The sequence below is a fragment of the Pipistrellus kuhlii genome, unplaced genomic scaffold (assembly GCF_014108245.1).
Source record: "Pipistrellus kuhlii isolate mPipKuh1 unplaced genomic scaffold, mPipKuh1.p scaffold_m20_p_4, whole genome shotgun sequence".
NCBI classification, from domain to species: domain Eukaryota; kingdom Metazoa; phylum Chordata; class Mammalia; order Chiroptera; family Vespertilionidae; genus Pipistrellus; species Pipistrellus kuhlii.
Window position 1 is genome coordinate 45199045 of NW_023425540.1, and position 24368 is coordinate 45223412.

A 24368-nucleotide genomic window follows, 5' to 3' on the forward strand; every position below is an offset into this window, starting at 1 on the left:
GATGTTTGGTTTTCTGGGGGGACTTCTTTGTATTTTTTATTTCTTTTCCTCTTCTACAATAAATGTTAACAATGAATTTGGGATGTGTTAAGTTTTTGCTTTTTAAGATTAATTTATTCATTTTTTTATATTTTTTTACTTTTTTAGTTTTAGTTTTGTTAGTTACATTCCATAGAGCATCCCTAGAGAAGCCCTAGTGTCCTTGTTTCATTGTTTAGGAAACTGCAACAAAAAGATAGTGATTTGTTCCTACTAAGTAGCTCATCAGAAAAGAGTACCTGAAAATAATAAATAATATGTTGACTATATGTTCTTTTCAATATCTGGAATTATTATTGACTAGAAGCCCGATTCACAAAGATTCGCTTGACGATGGGCTTTCCTTTCCCTGGCTCCTGCCACCGCCTTTCCACTCTAGTCCAGCCCCTTTCCAATCCAGCCCTGCCTTCCCACGCTTCCCAGAGGCCCTAAGAGACAGGGGGGTGGGGCAGAACGCTTGTGTCATCACCATGGTGACAATACAAGTGTCCCATCCTAGTCACTCGACACCTGTGTATACAAATTAACCATCACCTTTGTTGGGTTAATTTGCATATCACTCCTGATTGGCTGGTGGTATAGCAGAAGTATGGTCAATTTACATGTTTGTCTATTATTAGGTAAGATTTCTGTTTAGATGCTATATTATCTCCAATCTATAAATACAAAGATTCCCAGAAATTTGATAGCTCAAGAGCTTTTATCTGCTGGTATAACAGTCTAGAATTTGCCAGTCATAATGAGAAATCTCTGTCTAAAAAGTGCAGGATTTTTTACCTGTGTATTCAGTACAGCAAAGCATAGGATGTTGAGTTTCTCATTTCTATGAAAACTACAGGGATGATTTCATTATTTTTGGAGTTGACTCATCCAAGAATGTTTCTAAAACAAGGCCTTTAGATCCTCTTTGACATTTGATTAACCATGTTACAATGAAATGAATCATTTCTTAAAAGTTTACTAGATTCTGTTTTCTTTTAAAAGCAATATAAACCTAGTAGTTGTCTAGCTGACTGGATGGCTGCTTTCAGCAACTTGTGGGGCAGAAAGAAGTCAGGAATACAAAAATCGGGCATCTCCCAGTTTTTGTCAGAGAAGACATAATATTGACAGGAAAGCACACATTAATCCAGCATTGTAGAATATGTGAAATGTGCAACATCCACTCACTCATTACCTTCACATGGGATGTCTGATTCAATTTTAGTTGAAAGGAATTGAACTCTGTGCTATGTAGTCTTTTGCTCCAAATAAGAATAAAACCTTTGTGTGGTGAGCACACAACACAAAATATAGATGATGTGTTATAAAATAGTACACTTGAAAGTTACACAATGTTATTAAGCAATGCCCCAATGTATTTAATTAGGAAATAAAAGAATACTAATGAATCAATAGGAAGAAAACACTCCCATCAAATATAGACAGCTATCAGTGGTTATCAAAGTGGCTATCTGTCATGAGTCAGATTGTTCCCTAACCTAAGGCAACCTTTTTCTTGACAGCACTTTATCTTACCAGTTTATTCTCACCTCGGTCTCAATTGTAATTGTGCTTTTCCCAAAGACATTGGTTATATCTGAAATAAACAGATGCCTCTTTTTTTTCCTTCTTGAGTTTCTGACGATGTGGACCACCTCTTTCCTCTGGAACAGAAGTTCTTCTTGACTTCTCCGATCCAGTTAACTGCCTCTTATCTGATCTGCCTGACCAGGCGGTTGTTCCTTGTTTACTTCACTGTTTCCTCTTCCTGTTCATATTCTCCAGCTGTGTTTAATCCTGAGCACTCAGCTTTTTTCTCTACTGCCCATAACCTTTAAAAACAGTCATACACCCATAATGGCTTTAACTTGACCACTACGCAGCTATTTGCATGCATGTGTATCTAACCTTGCCTTCTCTCCTGATCTCAGCCTCATACTTAAAATAACCTTACATGTTTTCACATTAACATGTATGAAATTTAATTTAATCTCCACAGCCAAGTGACTCTTCTTGCTTTTTATTGGCACTGGGTCATCCAATTTTCCCTTCTCATCATCATCAACAGTATTCTTTGGTTACCTATCCCTGTCCAGACAATTAAGCTTAATCCATAAAGTGGTTCACAGATATCTGAATGCTAAATTTTTAAAGTCTTGTTTTCAAAAAACCAATATAAAAGATGCTGACAAAACAATATATTTAAAAGTACTTACAGAGTTATGAATGGGTTTTACATTTATAAATGTTAGGAAAATAACATTTTTGACATGTAAAAATTATAAAAAATTCCAATTTCAGCACAGTTTCAACAGAGACCATATATCCTGCTACAATAAATTGAAAATATTTACTATGTGACTCTTTTCAGAAAAATTTTGCTGACCCTTGGCAAAAAACGTTAGTGTTTAACTTATTATAACAACAAATTCAGCCTCTACTTTATTCTTAAGCTTTCATTGGTGAGAAACCACAATAAGAAAAGGAGGAAGAGATTTTTATCACCCCTGAAAGATTCCCACCCCAACCCCACCCCTCGTAGAAACCCCTGTGCTCCCAGAGCCAGGCGCCCACTGATCTACATTCTGCCACTATTTATTAATTTGTATTTTCCAGAATTTTGTATTAATGGAATCATACAGTAAATGCTCTTTTGTATCTGACTTTTAAAAAAATATATTTGTATTGATTTCAGAGAGGAATGGAGAGGGAGAGAGAGATAGAAACATCAATGATAAGAGAGAATCATTGATTGGCTGCCTCCTGCATGCCCCACACTGGGAAACAAGCCCACAACCCAGGCATATGCCCTGACTAGGAATCGAACCATGACCTCCTGGTTCATAGGTCAACACTCAACCACTGAGCCACTGGCCAGGTTGTGTCCAACTTTTTTAACCCAGAATACTGATTTTTTCATTCATTCGTGCTGTTGTGTTCATCAGAATTTGTCCGTTTTCTTGTTATAGGGTTTTTTCAAGATGTTTAGAGAGCTCATTATGGTGACTTAATATACAGTTTGTCAGCAGGCCAACTTGACATGGTCTTTTCTGCCTAGAAAAACCACACCAGAGGACATGAGAACACCACTTTGTTTTCTTAGTGTTGTAGTTGCTATTATTGTTTCAACCTACAGACTGGCTTTTTTCAATTGATTCTGACAGAAATTTCTTAGGATATATAAAAATTGATTTTAAATTATTTTTAATGTACATACAGCTATAATAAGATTTAAATAAACAATCATGATACAGTTTGGTACTTATGTAATTTAAGATGTGGTGTGTGTTTTTTTACAGTCAAAACATACCGTATTTTTCGGACCATTAGACGCTCCGGACCATAAGACGCACCAGTTTTTAGAGAAGGGAAATGAAGAAAAAAAGATTCTGAAACAAATAGTGTCCTAAAATATTTTATGTGCATTAAAACCCAACATCACAGTTATAAACACATGTAATCAACCCTGTAAAGTAAACAGCAGCATTTAGAACCATTTTAAAGCCGGGCAAGCACACAGAGACCACACAGAGCCGGGCAAGTAAAAAAACTTTTTTTTAAAGTATATGTGTAGGCTATATTTGGACCATAAGGCGCAGGGACTTTTTCCCCCCGACTTCTGGGGGGGAAAAAGTGCGTCTTATGGTCCGAAAAATACGGTACTTCAATTTGTTTCCCTTTTCCACTTTTTATTAAAACCTTAAAAATATTATTCTCAGATTCCACCTCTTCTACTTTATTTAGTTTATCTCAATAATTTTACAACCACCTTCAGTCTTCTCTTTCCTGCAATACTAGTACCCAATTTGATTTGTACTTCTGAAAATTTCCTAATCTAGGAACTCTCAGGGATTTGATGGGGTCAAGAGTTTGTGTTCTCATAAATTAAAAACAAACAAACAAACACTACATTTTTAATTTCTTTTATCTTGTCAGAAATAGTCTGGCTCCTTGATAAGGAGTGTCATGACTGATGAGTTCACCATGTTTTGAAACTTAGAAGCAGGAAGAACATTGAGAGTGTTAAGATAAAGCACTGTGGAACAAGGAGATGCTGATCAGATGAGATTGTTGAGGCTGGACCTAGTAATTAATCTTTTTATTCTTGAGTATTTATCACAAAAAAACTAACCAAATGTTTCTTGCATCTGTAAGTGACATGCAGAGAATTATACTCTTAAATTGCAGATCATAGCCCTGGGAAAACTATCTTGTCTATACTCTGGATATTTATGATAAAAATCTATAGAATGGTTGTTTCTAGGGATTATGTAATTTAAAATAGACATTCTGGCTAATCTAAAACCTTGTAAGTGAACTCCTGCTACCCAGATATTTTAGTTATAGAGATTTTGGAAACCAGCAGATTAAGTCAACTGAATTTTTCATGGCTCTACTAATTCTGAATAGATAATATACCTTAAATTAGTAAGAAATTTTAGAGGAATTTTATATAATCTATGGTGAACACTAGGTCTCCAAAAACATTATTCCTATTATTTTAATATATTTATGTTTCTAAGTTTTAAAAAATATAAAATAGAAAACAACAATAATAAATGGTTCATGTGTCCATATATTCCCAATATATGGAATTTATCATTACTAATATACTGACAAATTTGCTTGGAGTTTTGGGGGGGTGGGATTATAAATATCTATTATTTTTAAAAATGTAACAAAATAAAAGTAAAAAAATTTAAAAATTTTTAAATAATTTCAAACTTCCTATATAAGTAATCCATATTAAAATTAGGTGACCATAACAGAAATAATGGTAGCCAGCAATTTTCCAAATTCAAAAAGCTTATAGAACCCCAAGCAAAGAAAAATATATCTCGGCATATCATAGTCAGACTCTTAAAAACTCTTAATAGGAAATGATGAGAGAGCAGCTTGGGTAAATAAAGGGAACATTGTATAAAAGAAAATAATTATTAAAATTAACATAATTCTCATCAGAAACTCTGGAAGCCAGAAGATAATGGAATGACATCCTTAAAGACTCCCAACAAACCAAAAACTAGAATCTATTAACCTAGAATTCTATATTCAGTTAAAATATTTGAAGGTGGAATAAAGACATTTTATACAGACAAAAGCTGAAAGGATTTATTTCCAACAAATCTGAACTACAACAAATGTTTACAAGTTCTGCAGGCTAAAGGAAAAGGGTAAGATATGAGAGAAATACAATTCTATAGAAATGAATGATGAACACTAGAAAGAGTAAAATCATTAACATAAATGATCATTTTAAAGGTCATTGACTGTTTTAAAGTAAAAATAATAACATGAAGTGAATGTCAGGCATACTAAATATAATTGGGTGCCTAAATATAAATAAATTTTAAATATGTGACAATATTATGGTTACTATAATATACAAAACAATTTCATTTTACTTACATTTATCTTAAGAAAAACTAAAATGGAATAGAAATAATTGTTGAATTTCAAAATATGCATCTACACCACAAAAGATATTTATCAATAGGTAATCACCACAGAAATTATAAGTGGTTTTTCAAAAAATAAGAAAAGAAATAATAAATACTTTAAAGGATTAGAAACACTGTTTTTTTTATCAGTGTGGTATTTCAATCTTATAGTATTGGTTGACTATATATTAAAAAAAATGATAAAATCATTGGTACTCAGATCTCTTCCCATTTTCAATCTTCTCAACTTTAGGAATATTTTTACTTAATAATCATGCTTTCTCCATTGTCCAGACATTTAACCTTTACCTTTAACTCTACCTATCCTATCTAATAAAGAGGTAATATGCCCATTGACCATCACTCCAACCCACAAGATGGCCACTCCCATGTGGTCAAAGATGGCTTCCCCCATGTGGATACAAGATGGCTGGCAGGGGAGGCAATTGTGGCTGATCAGGCCTGCAGGGAAGGGTAATTGAGGGGGGGACCAGGCCTGCGGGGGTAGGGGTGGTAATTAGAGGAGCAGCCTTGCAGAATAGGGCAGTTGCGTGGGGACCAGACCTGCAGGGGGGCGCAATTGGGAGCAACCAGGCCTACAGAAGAGGGCAATTAGGAGCAACCAGTCCTGCAGGGGAGGGCAGTTAAGGGCAATCGGGCCGGCAGAGGAGCAGTTAGGCATCTATCAGGCTGACAGGGGAGTGGGTAGGCGCAATCAGGCAAACAGGCAGACGAGCACTTGGGAGCCAGCAGTTCTGATTTGTGAGAGGGATTCCAGCCAAGGGCACATGTCTGGGTTGTGGGCTCAATCCTCAGTAGAGGGCATGCAAGAGGCAGCCAATCAATGATTCTCTCTCATCATTGATGTTTCTATCTCTCTATCCCTATTCCTTCCTCTCTAAAATCAATAAAATAGCTTAAGCTGGTTTGGCTCAGTGGATAGAGCATTGGCCTGTGGACTGAAAGGTACAGGTTCGATTCATGTACCTTGGATGTGGGCACATCCCCAGTAGGGGGTGTGCAAGAGGCAGCTGATCAATGATTGTCTCTCATTGATGTTTCTAACACTCTATTCCTCTTTTCCTCTCAGTAAAAAATCAATAATATATATATATATTTTTTTTTTTTAAATCAATAATAAATAAATAAATAGTCCTTTTTACATGATTCTTTAGCCATCTTCATTACTGAATTTCTTGTTTTTTCCTCTCTTTGGGCCAACACATCTCTTTATTGGTTATATTTTATTATCATGTAGTTTGGGAAAAGAGTTCCCCAAGAAGATTCCTGGATGCTGAATTCCAGCATTTTTCTATGTTTGATAATTTCAAATGCTAGATTGGCTGAGTATATTCTTTGACCACTTTTTCCTCGGAACTTAATAGATATTGCTCCATTATCTTTAAGCATTTAAAGTTGATGTAAAGAAATCTAAAGCCATCCTAAAGTTTTCCACTTATTAGGAAATTGGGTTTTTTAAGTATCAAAATGTTGCTGGACCACAGTATTATATTTTAAATCTTCAAATTTAGTTCTTACTGTATTTTTCTGGAGATTTCTCTTATATTAATATTGTATCTTTTTATTTATCTTCAATTCCATTTATTGGATTTACTATTTCAAGGAAAGCTGGGGTATTTTTATTACGTATTAGCTTCTATAATCCTCTTAATCTCTCTGTCTTTTTCATCTTAATGGGCTGGAATTTTATATTAGCAAAATCTTTTCCATTATTTTCAAATCCTCTGAGTCATGATATGCCTCTTCCATAGTCAGTTCCAACTACTGATATCACTGTTCTTCATTAACTGTCATGGCGTACAGTGAGGTATATGGTATCTGTAAGACCACGCCTTCACTGAGTGTAAAACTCTAGATCTTTATTCCTCAAATATGTAAGTACTGGCACCATGTGGAATTTAATATCTATACTGATTATTTGTGTTTCATTGGCAGGCTTGGCACTATCATCTGTATATTTTTATCACATATCGTTGTTCAAAACTCTTTGCCAGAATCTAAAATAAATACTAGAGACAGAGGCCATTTGGAGTCAATATGTCAGGTTGCTCAACACATTTAGCCAAGGTTGCTGGCAGCTCTTGCAATATGGGTGTGTTAATTCTCATTGGTGGAGAGTGTAGTGCGAAGGCTGTCACACTAGCTCCAATTGGCTCTGAGTGCAGGATAGCATTCAGAATTCAGGAAAAATAAATCATGAACTAATGTTTCACTTTATTTAGAGAAAATAAAATTAAAGGGATGGGCCAGGCAGCTATTAAATGAGTTCATTTAACGCATTTGCTATTTTAACACTCTTTTGCAACATGAAGGAATTATGGGATGGAAAGGCAGGGACAAAGAAGATTGCTGACTAAGACAGCTTGCGTGCAGTTATCGTTTAAATACCTAGGTTTTACCCTTTTCTGAGATCTTTTTACAAGTCCTACAAGGCTTAAGTTGCAGGCCATATCTTCGTCCTCTTGGGTTTTAGAAGAGCTCTCCAAGTCACCATTGCCGTTTGACAAATGTGGAACCCTGAGACTTCACTCCTTCTGAGCCAGGCAGCTCAGTCAACTCCCTGTTTTCCTCACTCTTCATCTGCCACCACTCCTTGATTAAATTTGTACGGTTGATAAGGGAAAGGGCACACAACAAGAATAGAACCAATAGCACCACAGTTGTTTAATTATTTTCCCCCTTAATAACTATAGATAAGAGATTTTCTTACAGACCCTGGGAAAGTGGAGGATGTGTTACAAAGAGAAAAACAAGGCTATAAAAACAAAATGATGCCTCTGAGCCTGGATGGGTCCACTACTCCAAAAAGAAAATATGTTTTGGGAACAAACCAAGGACAGGATATGCTTGGATTGGTTGCTGTGCCTGGACCCTGACCCCCTCCAGGAGTTTGTCTCAGGAATGCTGACCATCCTCAGGTCTCAGGAAATGGCAGAGCTGGGTTTCAACACTATTGAACATTAACTACTTGTTATTGGACTTCAAGATCCTGGAAGGAGACACACAGACCACAGATCCTGCAGCCCTTCTCCTGCCCCACTTCCCCCTTACACGTAGCCTTTCTTCCTTATCTATACATAACCAGCTGGCTAGTAGGGGAGGTTAGAGCAGAATTTTCAGAATGGCCTGCTGCTCTCTGCATACTGCCAGCAGTATTGGAATAAATGCTCATATATGATTCAACCCGGTTTCTGCTTAATTTGTGCCCGGTTTCAAAATGGCAATGGTGATTCTCTGACCTCATATGGAATTGAAAGAAATTATTGAGATAATCAGCCAAAATCTTCTGTACTTGTTTTGCTTTTTGATGATGTTAAAAGTATTTAACTCCTCTAATCCATTATAGTTTCATTGTCTCACTAAATATTTGTCAATAAGTTTAAATTCCTGAATCAAAAGAAATATAAAATTGGCATAGTGACTATGTGCAATCCAGATACATCAAACTAAAGACTTTTGGAGGCATTTTTCATCATTAAAGTAGAGATCTAATTAAATAATCAAAATAGCAATGCAACGTCCAGCTGGTGTGGCTCAGAGGTTGAGCATCAACCTATGAACCAGGAGGTCACAGTTAATTCCCTGTCAGGGCAAATGCTGGGTTTTGAGCTTGATCCCCAGTAAGGGGCTTGCAGGAGACAGGCAATCAATGATTCTCTCTCATCATTGATATTTCTGTAGCTCTTCTCCTTTCCTCTCTGAAATCAATAATACACACACACACACACACACACACACACACATATATGTATGTATGTATGTATATATATATATATATATATATATATATATATATATATATATATTTTAAGCAATGCACAGAAAGAATTCCCTTCTCTTCACTAGGTAAAGAATAGGAACAACAGATGGGTTATATGTGCTTGTTTCTAAAACAGTTAACCTATTATTTTGTGGGATGCTGTTGTCTTTGTGAACACCTCGAGAGGAACCAAACATTTTATCCTTGCATCTCAGTGCCTGGCAGTGTACATAGTGGGCGGTCAGCATATTCTATTGAATAACTGAGATTCTAGATTCTCTCTTAAAATTTTTTTTCAGACAATCATAGAAAGGAGAGCCTGCGATTTAGAGCCTGCAGTATTTGGAACAGGGACTTGTTTTTACTCTGCGGTTAGAAACTTCCACAGCTGAGTACTTTGGGTGATGAAGGTTCCTTTTCTACATTTGCCCGGCCAGGCTGGGCACCGGCAAATGCCATACAAGTTGCATTTAAACACTCTTTTCTTTTCCTATTAATGGTATTTATGTTTCCTGGGGCACACCTACAAGATTCAAAGAATTTGCTGTATGTGTGAATAGGCTTTTAACAAAAAAAGACAGTTTTCGCATGCAAGTTATTTCAGCTGCCAGTTCCTTTCCCAAAGCACAAAAGGCTAGATATTAAAACAAACACGAGAGAATGTTCTGTTTTAACAAATGGGTCCTTAGAGATGGGCTTTAAAGCTTGGTTTTTGTTTTCTGATCTAACTTTTACCCTATCGCTTTGTAACACTTAGAGAAATCCTGAAATAAATCAGTGACATTCTCACAGTTTTCAAGGCTGACAGTTTAATTTTTTTCCTGTTTTGTCTACTGCGATGGCCAATGCAATTAGGTCATACTCATGTGAAAAGTTACTTGTACAAAAAAAATTTTGGATGTGTATGTGTATTTTTAGGAAGATTTGTTTCTGCTAATGTTCACAGCATCATTTGCACATGAGAATAATTTCTGTCCTCATAATTTAAGATATTAATGTTGTTTTAAAAAGCACACAAAAAACCCTAATTCAAAAGGAAATAACTTTGTTACTAATTTCATATCATTGTTAGAATAGTTATATTTTAAAGTATTTTTAACCACTAAACAACTTATTATAAAACATTTGTTAATTAAATAGACTGGTTGGCAACATGAAAAGGGGTCATTTCAGCAGAAAGAGGAGAAAGGCCTTTTTTTTTTTTTAACGGAGATGTCTAATTTTATTTTATATTAAAAGTTTATTGTAATTCTTGTTTTGTGTATTTTCTAATGGACTTTTTTCTATTTATACCAGCAGATGTAAATTTTAAGCTCACAAATATATTACTTACTTTCTTACTTCTATGTTCCTAGAAAGGTTAGGAACTATGGGAGAATGACAACTCCACAATGTGAAGATGCTTAGTTGTGTTTTATGAAAAATCTTGAGAGAAACTCTTTTTCTTCTTTAATAAACTAAGTGTCTTGCTTTCATTTTTTGTGGATTAATGTAAGAATTTTAGTAACTCAGGCAACTCTTATTTACTTTCAAAACTTAAACACCAGGATTAACATGCATAAGAGGCACAATTTAGCATGTTTTAGTGGCGGAATGTAAAGGTCAAAATTAACAAGCTTTCTAGAGCTCCATTAGAAGTATACAGTAGATCCCTTGTAGAAATCATGAAGGAAAGCAGTGTAGGCACTGTTGGGAACACAAATGCAAAATGTGGATTGCTATCTCTGATGGAAGCTGAGCAATTGTTAAAAATTTGACTGGATTGCAAAATAATTTAAAGGGCCAGCATATCGTTAAGAATGTACAAGATAGCTTTATTGTTCTTGTGTAACATTAACTTAGAAGCAAGGCATGCTAAATATGAAGTAATCCACAGAATTCCTGAGTCCCTACCCAGTGATTCTGTTTCCAAATGAGATAAGTAGGTGAGATATATATGAGAAGGTGTCATCAGTGCTGCCTACAGGCAGTGGGAGCTCACAACAACCACTTTGCTAAGAGAAAAAAATGAAAACAAGTGAGATCTGGGAAAAGATAGTAATTTTTTGGGAGATAAGAGGTTTGCTTTATGAAACAAATGTACATAGCTCATGTTTTAACCAAGAAAAAACAATTTGTTAACGAGGGAGCAGTTTTCCCAAATGATATGAAATAACTTTTTTATGACATTCAGAAATGTACAGTGGCCTCTTGCTAGACCTCTAACATTGTTCTGTAATCCCAGCTTCGGGTAGAGCTTAAAACATTTGTAGAAAATCGCTATGCTTACAACCATGTTTATTCTTCAGCTACGGTAGCAGGACTTCTTTTAACGTGCTTGTGTTCTTTTCTTTTGCAGGGTCTTTACGTTTTTGTGGTCTATTTCATTCTTCACAACCAGACTTGTTGCCCCATGAAGGCCAGCTACACAGTGGAAGTGAATGGGCACCCAGGACCCAGCACAGCCTTCTTCACACCCGGGAGTGGAATGCCTTCTTCTGGAGGGGAAATCAGCAAGTCCACCCAGAATCTAATCAGTGCTATGGAAGAGGTCCTGCCCTTGACCTTGACTTGACCTCTATCTGTCTTTTTTTTTTCTTCCCCATATACTGCCTTTCCATTTGAAAAAGTATACAAGTTAAATGGCGTTATGTAACTTTTAAATCCTTTCCCTACGTGCCGACCAACTGTAGTACTATGCGTGTTATTGAATTCACTTTCTTCCCTGTCCTTCAACCTATACTAACCAGCAGTTTGTTCTAGGAACTCAGAGCATATTTTGTCATCTTTTTTTTTTTAATCTCCCGAATTTGACATGGTGGTATCTAAACCAGCTTCAGAAATGTTGTTTTTTAAAAAACAAACAAACAAACAAAAAAACTATTTTCCCTCAAAATACCAACATAGCTCTCTTCTTTCACCCATCCCAACTCACGACTTCAATCCCATCAAACACAAAGAGAAAATAGGCTGAAACTCTTTTTAACTTAAATACCAGAACATATTTCAGAACAAAGGCTCGGAAGAGTGCTTTAGCAGCACTACTAGGAAAGTCTATCCAGGATGTCCTCTGTAAGTCTCCCTCCCATTGCTCTCTGCATTATGTCCACATCACATTGGTCTCCTGTGTCAAGGTCACGGTGCCACCAACCTGTCAGTAATGCTGCCGTAGCACTGGGGCCATTGCTCAGGCTTTCAATTATATCTAAAGACATTTGTCCAGAAAGAGATGGTATGCAGGCCCTAAGATTTTCTGCATTGCCCAAGATGTGCTTGTCTCCATTCCTTACATAGCTCATTCTGCCCTCTCTGTATTAAAGAGCTAAGGAGAACAGTACTTGTGTTTATTTGCATCCTGAAAAATGGTAGGGAATCAATGTGCATGTGTCTGAAATGGAAACAGTCAATAGATAGGTAGGTAAGTAGGCAGATAGAAGATAGATAGGTGATCTATAATAATAAAAGTATAATATACTAATCAGACCTGATGTCCTTCTGGACCAAGCCGGGGCTGCAAGGAAAGCCTTGGTCCTTGGTGCCAGAGGGAAGCTAGTGCTGGCAACAGGGGAAGGAAGGCCTACTCTTGCACAAATTTTGTGCATCAGGCCTCTAATAGAAAGATAATCTACCTGTTCAGTGACATTTTTTTCTCTTCCATGTAAATATAGAAAGTAATTTTACCCATGTCAGGTTAAAATTAAGATACAGTATTTAAAATGATCAAAAATCAAGTACAGTATTCAAAAATTGAAATATGTTTTTAGTATTATAAACGATTAGAAACCTAGTACCATATCTATATCCGAAAAGTTTTAAAAACTGAATTGTTTTCATGTCAAAGTTGATAGCAATGGAAATGGATATTTTTAGGGTCAGCAATTCAGGAATTAATTTTTAAAAAGGCTTTTGTCTTTTTTATTGATTACCCATGCTAGCATTTACCTAGATTTGAATTGTACAGTGCAATAACCATTAATTAGCCACGTGTGGCTATTTAAATTTAATCTAAAACAAAATAATATTAAAAATTTCCTTTATCAATCGCTATATTCAAGTGGAGAATGCAGATATCAAACATTAAAATCATCACAGAAAGTTCTGTTGAACCTTGCTGATATAAAAGTTCAACTTCTTAACGAAATTTTTTTTTACCATTTTTGTCTTCTCTCTGATTTGTTTCTACAGTCCTCGGGTCACTTTTCTTAGTCTGCGACATCCCTGCATTGGCTCAGAGAATCTTACATTGAGAGACAGCAGCTGTGACAGTTCACTTCCTGGGCCTGAGCCACTACTCAAGTGCTCATTCAGGGTTTGCACAGTGGCATACCCTAACGTGTGCTCTACATTCCTCAGAGGCTTAGGATTGGCCTTGGTCCAGCTGTCAATGAGGGACTGTCAGAGACATTCTAGAAAGCCTTCCAGAGAGGGAAAGCATTAGGAAAGGGAGGATTAAGGGGGTTTTTACCAGTAACCACAAGGGAAGTGAATATTTTTAATTATTTCAGGATAGAACTCTTTACTTTTTTAATATGGGTTTTTTCTTTTTATCTATTAATCTTATATCAAGCCATGCGACAGTCTCTGGTTCACTGTATTTAATTTTTAAAATATATTTTTATTGATCTTTAGAGAGAGAGTAAGTGAGAGGGATAGAGAGATAGAAACATGGATTAGAGAGAAACATGGGTCTGCTGCCTCCTGCACGCCCCCTACTGGGGATCAAGCCCACAACCCAGCCATGTGCCCTGTCAGGGGATCAGACCAGTGACCTCTTAGTTCATGATTCGATGCTCAACAACTGAGCCACACCAGCTGGGCTCAGGATAGAATTTTTAATTATTTAATTTTTTTAAAAGGAGGAGTTTAGGATATTATCAGAGAACTTTTTTTTCCCTTCCAATTCATTATGTCCTTATAGATAGCTGCTCTATTTAAAATTGTATTTGTATCTTAGATCAAACATTAGGAGGGTTTCTCTCCAATTCTTATATTTTTAACAATTTTCTTTGCACAATACTTTTTTTTTTTTTAATAAAAAGTATTGATTGGATTGAAAGATACCTTTCTTTCCCCACACATGACTGCATAGAAATCTACAGGTAATTCTAATAGAGAAATCATTTAGAATCACCAGATTAGATTGTCTCCTGGAGAAACATTCTTCTCTAAAAAACAAAGGCACAAGTAAAGGCCTCGATTCTAAACAATTCAGCTGCCCTTTCACTTGGTTTGTATAATGAGATGCAGAGGTAAATACTTTATATACATTCAGAATAAAAGTGTGTGCATTCATATTATGGTTTTCTTTCCTCCCCATCCCAAACAGGTGCCACCTGACTGGGAGAGAAGATCCTTCCAACAAGCCAGTCAGGCCAGTCCCGACTTAAAGCCAAGTCCGCAAAATGGAGCCACATTCCCTTCCTCCGGAGCATATGGCCAGGGCTCACTGATAGCTGATGAGGAGTCCCAGGAGTTTGATGACTTGATATTTGCATTAAAAACTGGTATGTGTGAGCCCACAAACTACATTCGAAGTAGGCACGTTGGCTGTGCTACAAGTTGTATCTCCTTCACAAGAAGTTGCATGAGTGCAGTTAGTCACCCTTAGCCCAGCCTGATTCTCAGGAGCCATTCCTCACTTCAGCCTCACTGTGGGTTATTTTGCTCTTGACACCAAACATAACATAATCTCAAAGTAATTTACAATTGGCTTTGAAGAAAAAGGCATGCTCTCATTAAATGTAAGTATCTCTGTCCTGGAATCATTTTAGAACACCAAGATACTATTGAGACAATTTCAGTGTCATAAGATTGTCTGTTAGGGATTTCACTGAGAGATTTGCCTCTGATCTGCCAAAGAGACCTTCTTAGGAGTAGCATTAAAACAGAAACTTTCAAAGGCAGCACAGTGGGCCTTTGTACAGTTTTTAAAATGCTATCAAATACAGTATTTTATTGGCTTTCCCTCTAAATTCAACCCCACCTAGCCTGTAACCCAATGGAAAGTTGTTTTCAAACAAAATGTATAGGATGTTTTTTCATCTTTTTACTCAGAAAAAATGTTGAAATGACACTGTTCAAAAAATTTCAGTGAAATTTTGATTTCTAGATGCACAACTAAACAAGAAGGTAAAAAGAGGAGGTTTTTTTTGTTTGTTTGTTTTTTGTTGTTTTTTTTTAACATAGTCCATACTCAGATGAAACTACTTAAATAATAATTCAAAAGTACATTTTAATATATATAGACATCTATATATTCATAAAAATGCTTGGCATATCTAAACCTTTTGTAGATATTGCTGGGGAATGAATGAATATGAAATTTGGAGTTTGCTTGGAGAAATAGACATTCACACAGTCATGACATAAGGAAGAGTAATATTATATAAGTAGTGGAAAGAGTTATTAATTATTGAGGGAATCTGGACATTTGTTTAAACCTCTCTTAGTTGATTATTGAAGAATGTGTAGGTTTGAAATAAGTAAAGAGTGGAGGAAAGGCAATACAAATGGAGGGAGTAGAATTAGACAAAGCCTAGGGCTTACACGTGCATGGCCTGCTTGGGGAGAACAGGCATTCAGTGTGGCTGGAATGCAGGAGGAGCAGAGCCGGGCAGTGGGAGAAAGGCCTGAAAGGTAGTTGAGTTCATTGTTAAAAACTGACTGTAGTTCCCCAATCTGGGTTTCAGGTTACCCCCTCCTTGAGATATGCATAGTTATCCTCCATGAGAGGATCACCTGATTGATTATATTTGGGAAACTGAAGATTAATTCATATTGCCATTTTAGCAGCTAAAAAAAAACCTCGCTCAAAGATAACTTGGTGTTTTCAGAACACATGTAGTGATATATTCATTTGGGGAAACAGAACACTTCCTGATATTTTGCATAATATTAAAATGCTGGTCAGATGCCATGCTAAGGAGTGGGATTCTTAAAAAATCTTTATTGTTGGAAGTATTACATATGACCCCAACACCTTTTTTTAAAGAACCTAGTAAGCCATGAATGTTTGTGAAGAGAGGAATGGCATTTTCCTACTGGTTTTTGAGTCAAAAGAACTCTTAGGAAAGATAAAGAATAAATTCAGAAGCAGAATAAAAAAGGCTGGGAGGTTGTTACAATTGTCCAAAAGAATGAGGTTCGGGCCTCAGATTTGAAGAGTGGAAATGAAAAAAAGAAGATGCACACAGGAGGAAGGCTGAGGGACAGCAGCAAAGACCTGCTGCTCACAAGATCACTGGGAGATTGTATAAGGAGCATCTGTTCAGTTATTTATGTGAAGTAGGGCACTGATGCGTTCTGATTTGGACACATTGATTATTAAGTCCGGTAGCTCTTACATATTCAGGTTTGGAGGCTCTTGGATGAGGGTTCAGGGTCAAAGGTATTGATTTGAAATACATCTTGAGATTATATTTGAAGCTATGGGAATGAATAAGACCAATCAAAGAGTGGAAGGGGAGAGATGAGAAGAAAAAAAAGTGAAGAAGGAAGGAAGGGAGGAAGAGAAACAAGAAGATCCCAGATAATATCTACATTTTAAGAGTGAATAGAAGAGGGTCCTAGAGAAGGAACTGTATAGCATGGTAAGAAAGAAATCTAGAGAGAGAAGAGAATATCATGAAGGAGGGAATGCACAAATATATAAAATGCTCATTAGCATTAGGACTAAAAAGGAGGCTTTCATATTACAAATAATTTCCAGTACTACACAGTGGTCAGTTGTGGATGTTATAACACTGGGAACATAAAATGAATTCTTGGAGCATAATTCAATTAGATGTGGGTCCTATATATATAACAATGCATTTAGTTGGGGAATGCCTGGAATGACTTCCTTACTTATAGAGTTTACTATTCCTGAGAGTTTGCTACACTTGTTAGGAAATAAATACTTCAAAAGACCAAAATAACAGTCTCTCACGTTGGCTGCCTCTGCTTTTAGAAAAGGTACTATAAAAATCCAGCACCGCCCCTAGGCACTTTCCACCGCAGAATGTGGTCACAGAAGAGGAACAGTCCACATGCCATTCTATCTACAGCAGAATTTACAATTGACACGTGGGCCACATTTGGCCCAGCAGGATGTGTTGTTTGACCCTCTAGCATTTTAGCATTGTTTTAGCATTTTTACATCCCATACCAATCTAGAATGTCTTTTAAAAAAATCTAACCCTGGCCGGTGTAGTACTGTGGTTCGAGTGTTGACCTGCACACCAAAGGAGCACAGTGCCAGTTCAATTACTAGTCAAGGGCAGGTACCTGGATTGCAGTTCTGATACCAGGCCCCAGTTGGGGTAAGTGCTGGAGGCAACCAATTGGCATGTCTTTCTTGCACTGAGGTTTCTCTCCCCTTCTCTGTGTGTCTCTCTCTTCCCCTCCCTTCCTACCTTTCATTCTTTCTAAAAATCAATAGGAAAAGTATCCTCAGGTGAAGAAGAATAACACACACACACACACACACACACACACACACACACACACACACATCTAGCAGCAAAGTGATCGGAGTTGAGTAGTAGTTGCCTCTTTAGGTGGAACTCCAGCTCTTCGGTTTATCCAGTGCTCACCAGTACTGATTTATACTAGCTTCCCTGTCCTCTATGACATTCTAATTTGCAAATCTTGATCTGTCTCTGGTCTGCCTTAACGATGGGCCACTCCAAGTCAAATGGGTCTTCTAATTTTTTTTCCCACTTGAATCCCTAAATGACTGAAAAGTTATGTAACCCTTTGCATACTAGTATATTTCAATAAACACCTAAAGATTTTCATCCTAAATTTAAATAGTGCCAAATAATGTAATTACCACTGTATTATAAATTTCAGTGTTTTAAAATAAAAATTTTACATTATTTTGTTAAACTAATTTAAAGAGTTTAAATTCCATAGCAATTTGATTCGTTTCATTTTAAAAATATGTGAGCAGCCTTTTCTTTTACAAGTGGAAAATTTACATCATTCCTTTTTTCATTATTACACATTTGACTTCATGGCTTACATATTATATGTAGAGCTAACATACAACTTATCTCCAAACCAGGGCAATTTGAGAAAATAAAGGGGAAGCAACTAATAATTTTTCAGGTAAAAACTAGGACTTTTCAGTTGCATTCTCCAACTCCCTGTTTTGAAGGCATAGTGAAAGAAGTATCTGGGAAAGGGTATGGACGTGGGTCTTGATGGATGGGCAGGAAGACACCCAGGCTGGAATTAACATGGCGCATCCAGGATCACTTTGAGAAAGCGTTCCCATGGGCAGAGGTTGAGATATGTCTACTCACTAGGCTAGAGCCAGGTTAGGAGGTATCTTACAGCCCATACAGAGGGTGTCATGCAGTTGGCCATAGGGACCAATGTTTGTTCTTGAGAAGGAAAGGGCAGTGGAAGGCTGAATAGATCGAAGGAACAGCGTGGACAAAAGAGATGGAAGAGGCATTTTCAAGAGCTAGGATGCAGAGCATAGTTTATTAATACATACAGCAAACATTTGCTGAACACTCACAGTGTGCTGGGCACTGTCCTATGAGCTAGGAATATAAAGCTATGAAAATACGTAATCCAATGGGAGAGTCAGAAGTTTTGGAAGAGAATCATCGTGTTTCCATGGCTGGCAGAGGTGATTCCTGAGTTGATAGTTACAGGAAGAGTGGAGGCTGAAAGATTAAGGAGTTGGGGGATGAGAGGATCCCAGGCAGTGCCAGCATAAAGACACGGTGTGAAAGGGAGGGGCCAGCAGCTCTAGTGAGATATCATGCTAGAGAGCAGGCAAGGCTCAGGTAGATCTTGTAGGCCTTGAAGCAGAGCTGCAGATAAGTCCTCCGGGAGTCAGACAGTAGAAGGAGATGCAAGAGAAAGCAGACCTCTGAAGATCAGAAGGTGGGGTGGGCAAGTACAGTGTCACAGAAGCAAAGGGAGGAAGCAGGGCATCAACAGCAGCCTTTAGCAGAGAAGGGATGGGAAGGACAGAGACCCAGGAGAGGGAGGGTTTGACTAGAAGAAGGTCCTTAATGGGCTCCTGCTTCCATTCCAAATAGGGTAAGACAAAGCTAATATACCATCTTCCTAGAGCTACCAGATCTACAGATTAGCTTTCCAGCTCAGATAGAAGGAAGTCTCAGCTCCAGCAGCTGTTTTTTTCACTTTCCTTCTCTTTTAGAGTCTAGTGCCCAACAAATTCAACCGGCAGCCTGCCCTGTGATCACATCTCCAGTCTCTGTGTGTGTATGTATGGTGTGTGTGTGTGTGTGTGAGAAAAAGAGACAGGGAGAGAGAGAGAGAGAGAGAGAGAGAGAGAGAGAGAGAGAGGGAGGGGGGGGGGAGAGAGGAAGAGAGAATAAATGTTTGTGAATTAGAGAATAATGAGGTGTTAACTCTAGTATTGTTAAATTTTCTGAATTATTCTAAATTGTGAAAAAAATAGTGAATACTGGAGCTCCCTCAAAACAGATTCTGGGTACTCTCTGTAGTGAACAGCCAGCTTTTAGTGACTTTGTGCAGATCTGTTTGGCACTGTGTTGCATAATTATTTTTATCTCAGGATCAGATCTGAGTCATTCGGAGTCCGAGTCTTCCGGGCACTGATATGGCACCAGGTGTTGTCAGTGCACGTCTTTCTTCTTGGATCTCTGCCCTCCCTGACTGAGTCTCAGCTGAAGGGCCTTGCACTTTCAGTGCCTGTGGGGTTGGAGGTTATGTGGTTTGAACAGCAAACCCTACCCCCAAACCCTGCTGAAAAATTCCGATAACCTGCCTGATTTTCTATTTTATTTTAATAGTCCCAGTTGTGAAATGCTGTTCTTGGGAGTAAGTTATACCTATCAAGCATTGAGAACCCTGACTTGTGCCTTTTGAAATTAATTTTACTTATAAAACTACCAAAAGGAATTTAAAGTATAGTTTTATAGTTGTCAGTTATTAAAAATGTTTATTCTAAATGTATAGTTCACTCTTTACTAATCTATAATAATAAAAGTGTAATATGCTAATTAGACCAGACAGCCAAACAACCTTCTGGATGTCATTCTGGACGTCCTTCTGGATGAAGCCGCTGCAGTGGGGGCCGAAATAGAGGCAGTTAAGGGCAATTAGGCAAGCAGGTGAGCAGTTAGGGACAGGCAGGCGGGCAAGTGGTTAGGGGAATCAGGCAGACAGGCAGAGGGGTTAGGGGTGATGACAAGGCAGGCAGAATGGTTAGGGGCAATGAGGCAGGCAGGCAGGCGAGAGGTTAGGAGGCAGCTGTCCCAGACTGCGAGAGGGTGCGGGCTGGGCTGAGGGACCCTCCCCCCAAACCCCCATGTATGAATTTCGTGCATTGGGCCTCTAGTATAATATAAATAAACATGTTGACTTAATATAACTTGACCCTTAATTCACTGGACTAACAGTTGGGAGTTTTTGTGTGTTTATTCTTTTTCTATTGCAGGTGCTGGTCTCAGTGTCAGTGACAACGAATCTGGTCAAGGCAGCCAGGAGGGAGGCACCTTGACTGACTCCCAGATTGTGGAACTCAGGAGGATACCCATTGCCGACACCCACCTCTAGCGGCACAGTAACCATTGGAATGAGGATGCTTTCATATTCGCATTGGCTTTGTGCTAAAACTCTATAAGTACACACAGCCATATAATAGGAAGCTGTGAAATTATTAACCCAGGAGGGATTGTTGTGATGGAATATAATTTACTTGTGTCTTTGTGCAACCTGAAAATTCATTGCTGTAATGAAAGACTGGATTGAGTGATATCAGTGAATAGGATGTACACAGTCCAAGAATATTAGTTGTTTTTAATTATCGTATGTGGCTAACATTGTTTAATAGCAGTACTAACAATCAATAAAGACAGTAGAACCCGTTTGGCATTCCCGGGGCTCGTTATTTGTGAGAAAATGTTGTGCATGGGCCAAGAGACGAGCTCCATGTCCAGGTGGTGTTCAGCGCCTTGTTGCTTCCAGCACGGACTCAGGTGCATCCAGATTCAAGGCCTCCCAGCGCCTAGAAGACGTTCATTCCTAAAAACCACAGCATTGCTTTTCTGCTGACGGGGTTACTGCAGTTTGCATGGTCTTTCGTTGAAAGTATGTATTTCTGCTCATTACAAAATTAGGGAACTGAACTTTTTCCAAAACGAATGTTCTGTTCCCGGTTAAAAATAACTCCAGCGAGCATTTCAGCACAGCGATGAAGAGGATCGTTCAAACGGTACAGTTTGTTTGGGAGAAGTCTTTTTTGGTTTGGTTTTTTAGTCTCCCTTTTCTTGGAATGAGAAATCAGAAAGCCTGTCCCAGAACAAACACTATTGTGTTCGTGATGATTTCATTGACTCTGGTTCCAGAACAGTCATTAGGAACAGAACAAGTCTGTCCTAAGGAAGCCTTTCTGACCTTTGGAATTGTTAAGTGATTTTGAGAGAATCGGTATCATTCCAAGAAAAAAATAAAAATAAAATTTTATGTAAGAGAACATTTTCATCTGTTAATTACTTCCATTAGAGCCACAGTTAAAACGTCTAAGTGCTTTGTCATTGCTGTTAAACAATGGCTTTATTAATTATAAAACCCGAGGCAGCAATATTTATCTTGATAAATTATAAAATGAACTCCTCTCTTGTTCCTGTCAGTCCTCCCCCACCCCATCTCCTCCCTCTTGTACGGAGTTTTGATCAGTGGATTGTCCTTAGAAAGTAAAAGCTGCATAGCAAAATTAAACAGCATAAAAAGCAAAGGCTATAGCACTGATGGGGTTATCATCTTTTTAAGAAACTTTAGAAATGGCGTTCATAAGATTTAATTTACCTTAAGTGACAAGTAAGGTGGTTGTCTTTTTCAACCTCCAGTATTGCACCTTAGTCTCTCCCATGCTAGGATAGAGGAAATTGATTGAATTGGTTACAATATATAAAAGTTAATATGGAAATTTTGAAGTGAAGTAAGCATTCTAAAATTACTAATAGGTTTTATTGGATTTGGGGCTTAGGTATTAATTACAGGAATGTGAGCTCTCATCATGTGGAATCCATGGTCATAAGCACTGTAACATTTTTCTGCAGATAACTAGATGTCTCATTCTCTAACAAAGGCGGTGGTCAGTAGCTATTTTCATTTCTACATGCTGTCAGAATTTGGGGAAATCTGGCCAAAAACGTGACCAATCTGGGACACCTTTCTTACTTCAGTTACTGGCTTTCCATTGCAGTTCAAAAGGCCATCTTGATAAGAAATCAACAGGACCACCTGCCACTGGTCAGCAGGATTCTTTTAAATATTGGAAGGAAAAAACAAGATTTCTAGAAGCCACAGTGCTAAAACAAATAAGCTTCATATTCCAACAGCAGCAATATTTTGCCAGTCTGTTTCCTCCCAATGTAGATTAAAGTGGGACGGCTGCCAGGGAAGCGCAGTACTGCGAAGGAAGCAGCAAAGCAAATCCAGTCCCACATGAAAACTGAAGGGCTGGGACTACAGCATGTGGCTGTGGTTTTTCTCTTTCAGGAAGTTTGATCCTTTTTTTTCCTCCTTAACATTTTGTAAACAGCTTTATCAAAATATAACTCGCATTCCATACGACTCGCTCATTTAAAGTGTGCAATTCAAAAATATTTGCTACATTACATTGTGGGGTTTTTAATTGTGGTAAATATATGTAACCCAACATTTTCCATTTTAACCACTTTAAATATAATTTTAAAATTCAGTGGCATTAATTGCATTCACAGTGGTATGCAAACATTGCTTCTATATCCAAACTTTTTTTTTTATCATCCCAAACAGAAACTCTGTACCCCATCTCTATATTCCTCTGTCAATAGACAATTCACATTTCTTTGGGCAATGTTTCTGCTGTATTTTTGTGATTCCTCAATTTGTGTTTTGCTTTGTTTGGGGTTTCTTTCAGCTTTTAATTTTTAAAATATTTTTAACGGAATTTTCCTCATTTGGATTGCAAGTGCAGCAGGTATGCGGTTGGGGTAGCAGTAGAGCTGGTGGAATTCCTATTAATAAGATGGGAGACCAAGCAAATGAAAATCTTAGTAAGCAAAACAGACAGAATTTCACTGGGGAACTTCAGCTTTGAGTTGGTTTTCAATCTTTTGAGGTGTTTTGGGCTTAATCGATATTTTTCCATGTCTCCCTCCCAAATATGATCAGAGAAGTTTAAATATGTAATGGAGGTATCACTGTACAATAAAACAAGTGCTATTCAAGGACATGGCTTCCAGCCCTTGCTGGTTTGGCTCAGTGGACAGAGTGTTTGACTGTGGACTGGAAGATCCTAGGTTCAATTCAGGTCAAAGGCACGTGCTCGGGTTGTGGGCTTGGTCCCCAGGAGGGGATGTGTGGGAAGTAGCTGATGAATGATTTCTATCTCTCACTTCCTCTCTGAAATTAATAAAAATGTATTAAAAAACAAAAAGCAGCATCTAAACAATTTCACTTCCTCTCCTCCCCCCAGACTAAGATCCTCCCCGAGTTTAGCCTTAAGGCCTCAGGGTGGATCTGTTTAAGGGTAGATCTCAATCAGGTAAGTCAATGGTGCTGACCTTTTCAAAGCAGTTGGTTGCCAGAGTGGATCTCATCTAAGTAGCCGGAGCTGGGTAGGAATGGGGAAGGCACCAAGGGCATTCCAAAGTTTCCTGTAGCCTTTTTTTATTTTTTTTTATCTTTATTTGTCTTTATCTATAAGGCACCAAGGGCATTCCAATGTTTCCTGTAGCCTTTTTTATTTTTTAATCCCCTTTTGTTTCCTCATTGATCCCTTCTAGCCTGTCCTGTAGCCTTTTAATTGTTAATGGCACAAATCCAGTCTCCCCACTGCTTCTCTAATAGGATACAAGCAGAAGGGCCATTCTGTCCATAGGTAGCATTTAAAGAATGGACACAGTGACTAAGGCTCAGAACTCTTTCATTATTGTCCATCTTTTCTAGTTTTTTGTCTGACTAGTGAAATAAAGTGCAAGATTAACAAGGAATGTAGTCAGAGTAATCCAGATGTTCACTCAATGCTTCAGTATCAATCGATTAATAAACATACTTGACGTCAGTAATTAGATGGTTTCAGGAAAAGAAGTAAATGGAGAAAAAAAGCTGTTTCCTTTCATCTATGACAATGAGATGTGCCATGGTCCTTGGTGAATCACAGCTGC

General features: G+C 37.7%; 1 protein-coding gene across 1 annotated transcript in view; it reads left to right on the top strand.

The window, feature by feature from the left end:
- ADGRV1 (adhesion G protein-coupled receptor V1) overlaps positions 1-21079 on the top strand; it is a 423988-nt gene extending 402909 nt beyond the window's left edge. Inside the window, exons 89-91 of the mRNA XM_045571582.1 lie at positions 11582-11773; positions 14549-14726; positions 20651-21079. Coding sequence (XP_045427538.1) covers positions 11582-11773; positions 14549-14726; positions 20651-20769 — 489 coding nt within the window. The 3' untranslated portion in view covers positions 20770-21079. The remainder of the gene's footprint in view (positions 1-11581; positions 11774-14548; positions 14727-20650) is intronic.
- Positions 21080-24368: the final 3289 nt, after the last annotated feature.